Below are 1,403 nucleotides of genomic sequence, written 5' to 3' on the forward strand. Positions count from 1 at the left end.
CACAGACAGAAATTCCTTGCTTTTATATGCATGACAATCAACCCAAGAAAACAAGCAATGAGTAATACCTATTTACAGGATTTAGGATTTTATGATGCATTTATCTCAATGTATTTGTTGCAAACATGGCAATATATGTTTAATATGAAACCTCACATTTTAAGTCACTGTCTATGTAGTCATTCTGTTGAATGCATTAATTATTTGCACAAGCAGAGATAACAGTCTTCCCACCGGGTTTATACATCGGAGGAATGTTTATTGTGTGTTCACAGCATTGTTCTTTATAAGAAATAACCAAGATATAATTATTCTGCACACAATCACAACCAAACAAAAAAAAAAACTCGTTCAGACTACCTCTGTTTGTATGATGTTGAAAACTCTTTCAACATGGCTGTTACCATGCAGTACAAAAACAATAAACTAAATAAGTTTTAATTATTTGTGGCAATTTTGGATTGCCCTCTGATTTTCAACAACTTTTTCAATGATTGTTTGATTTCTTGTGTCTGCAGAACATATATGAACGGGTCCAACATGGGAGGGATGATAGTAGCCAAAGAAAAGCTTATGATCCTGGAATTTGGATCTATTATTCCCCCAAAGCGATATACAAATATGATGGGCAGGTAATAGATTGCCACTAATGAAAGGTGACCTGTGCAGGTTTTAAAGGCCCTCACTCTTTCCTGAAAGGTGGCCACTTTGGACAAAGCATAGCCAATGCAACTTCCCAAGATAAACACAAATGGAAACCAAATAATAAAATTTGATACAACACCAGCAATTATACGACTGGGAGTAACATCGTTGCAGCCAAGCCGGTATATTGGGCCATGGTCACAGAAATAGCTCTTAATAACCACTGACTTACAAAAGGAGAGTCTTGTAAGAAAGCCTACTGCAATGAGTACAAGTGTGCTGACCAAGAGCCAGAAAGATGCAATCAAAGACAGCATGGACCTGTTGGTCACCTTCACTTGATAATGCAGTGGGTAGAAGATGGCCATCAGTCTGTCATAGGCGAGTGCAGCCAGATTGAACGACTGCATTGAAATGCAGGTGAAGCAGAAAAAAAGGAAAGTCAAGCAGTTATTGTAGGAAATGTAGTGATGGTTGAACAGAAAGATGTCAAGAAGTTTCGGCACCATGGCAGAGCTACTAAACAGGTCCACAAAAGCTAGACTAAAAACTGCAATATATTTTGGAGCTCTCAGATTATGATCCAAGATAATTACAGCCATCACAGTCATGTTTCCAATTACTGAAACAATATAAAGAACAAATAGAAAGGCGAAGTAATACTTCACGTTAGGGATGCCAGTAAAACCACGTATTATGAAATATTCAGGACGCACAAAGGTGATGTTTCTTCCTAGGGCTGAGTTAAAAAACTCCAT

At 37.6% G+C, this 1,403-nt stretch overlaps 1 protein-coding gene across 1 annotated transcript; it reads right to left on the reverse strand.

Annotated features, from left to right (window-relative positions):
- Positions 1-437: 437 nt before the first annotated feature.
- LOC115594685 (olfactory receptor 1C1-like) lies at positions 438-1,403 on the reverse strand. The gene has a single exon (XM_030438887.1). It carries the CDS (start codon positions 1,401-1,403, stop codon positions 438-440), a length of 966 nt encoding a protein of 321 aa, XP_030294747.1.

Source organism: Sparus aurata, chromosome 13, assembly GCF_900880675.1.
Source record: "Sparus aurata chromosome 13, fSpaAur1.1, whole genome shotgun sequence".
NCBI lineage: Eukaryota > Metazoa > Chordata > Actinopteri > Spariformes > Sparidae > Sparus > Sparus aurata.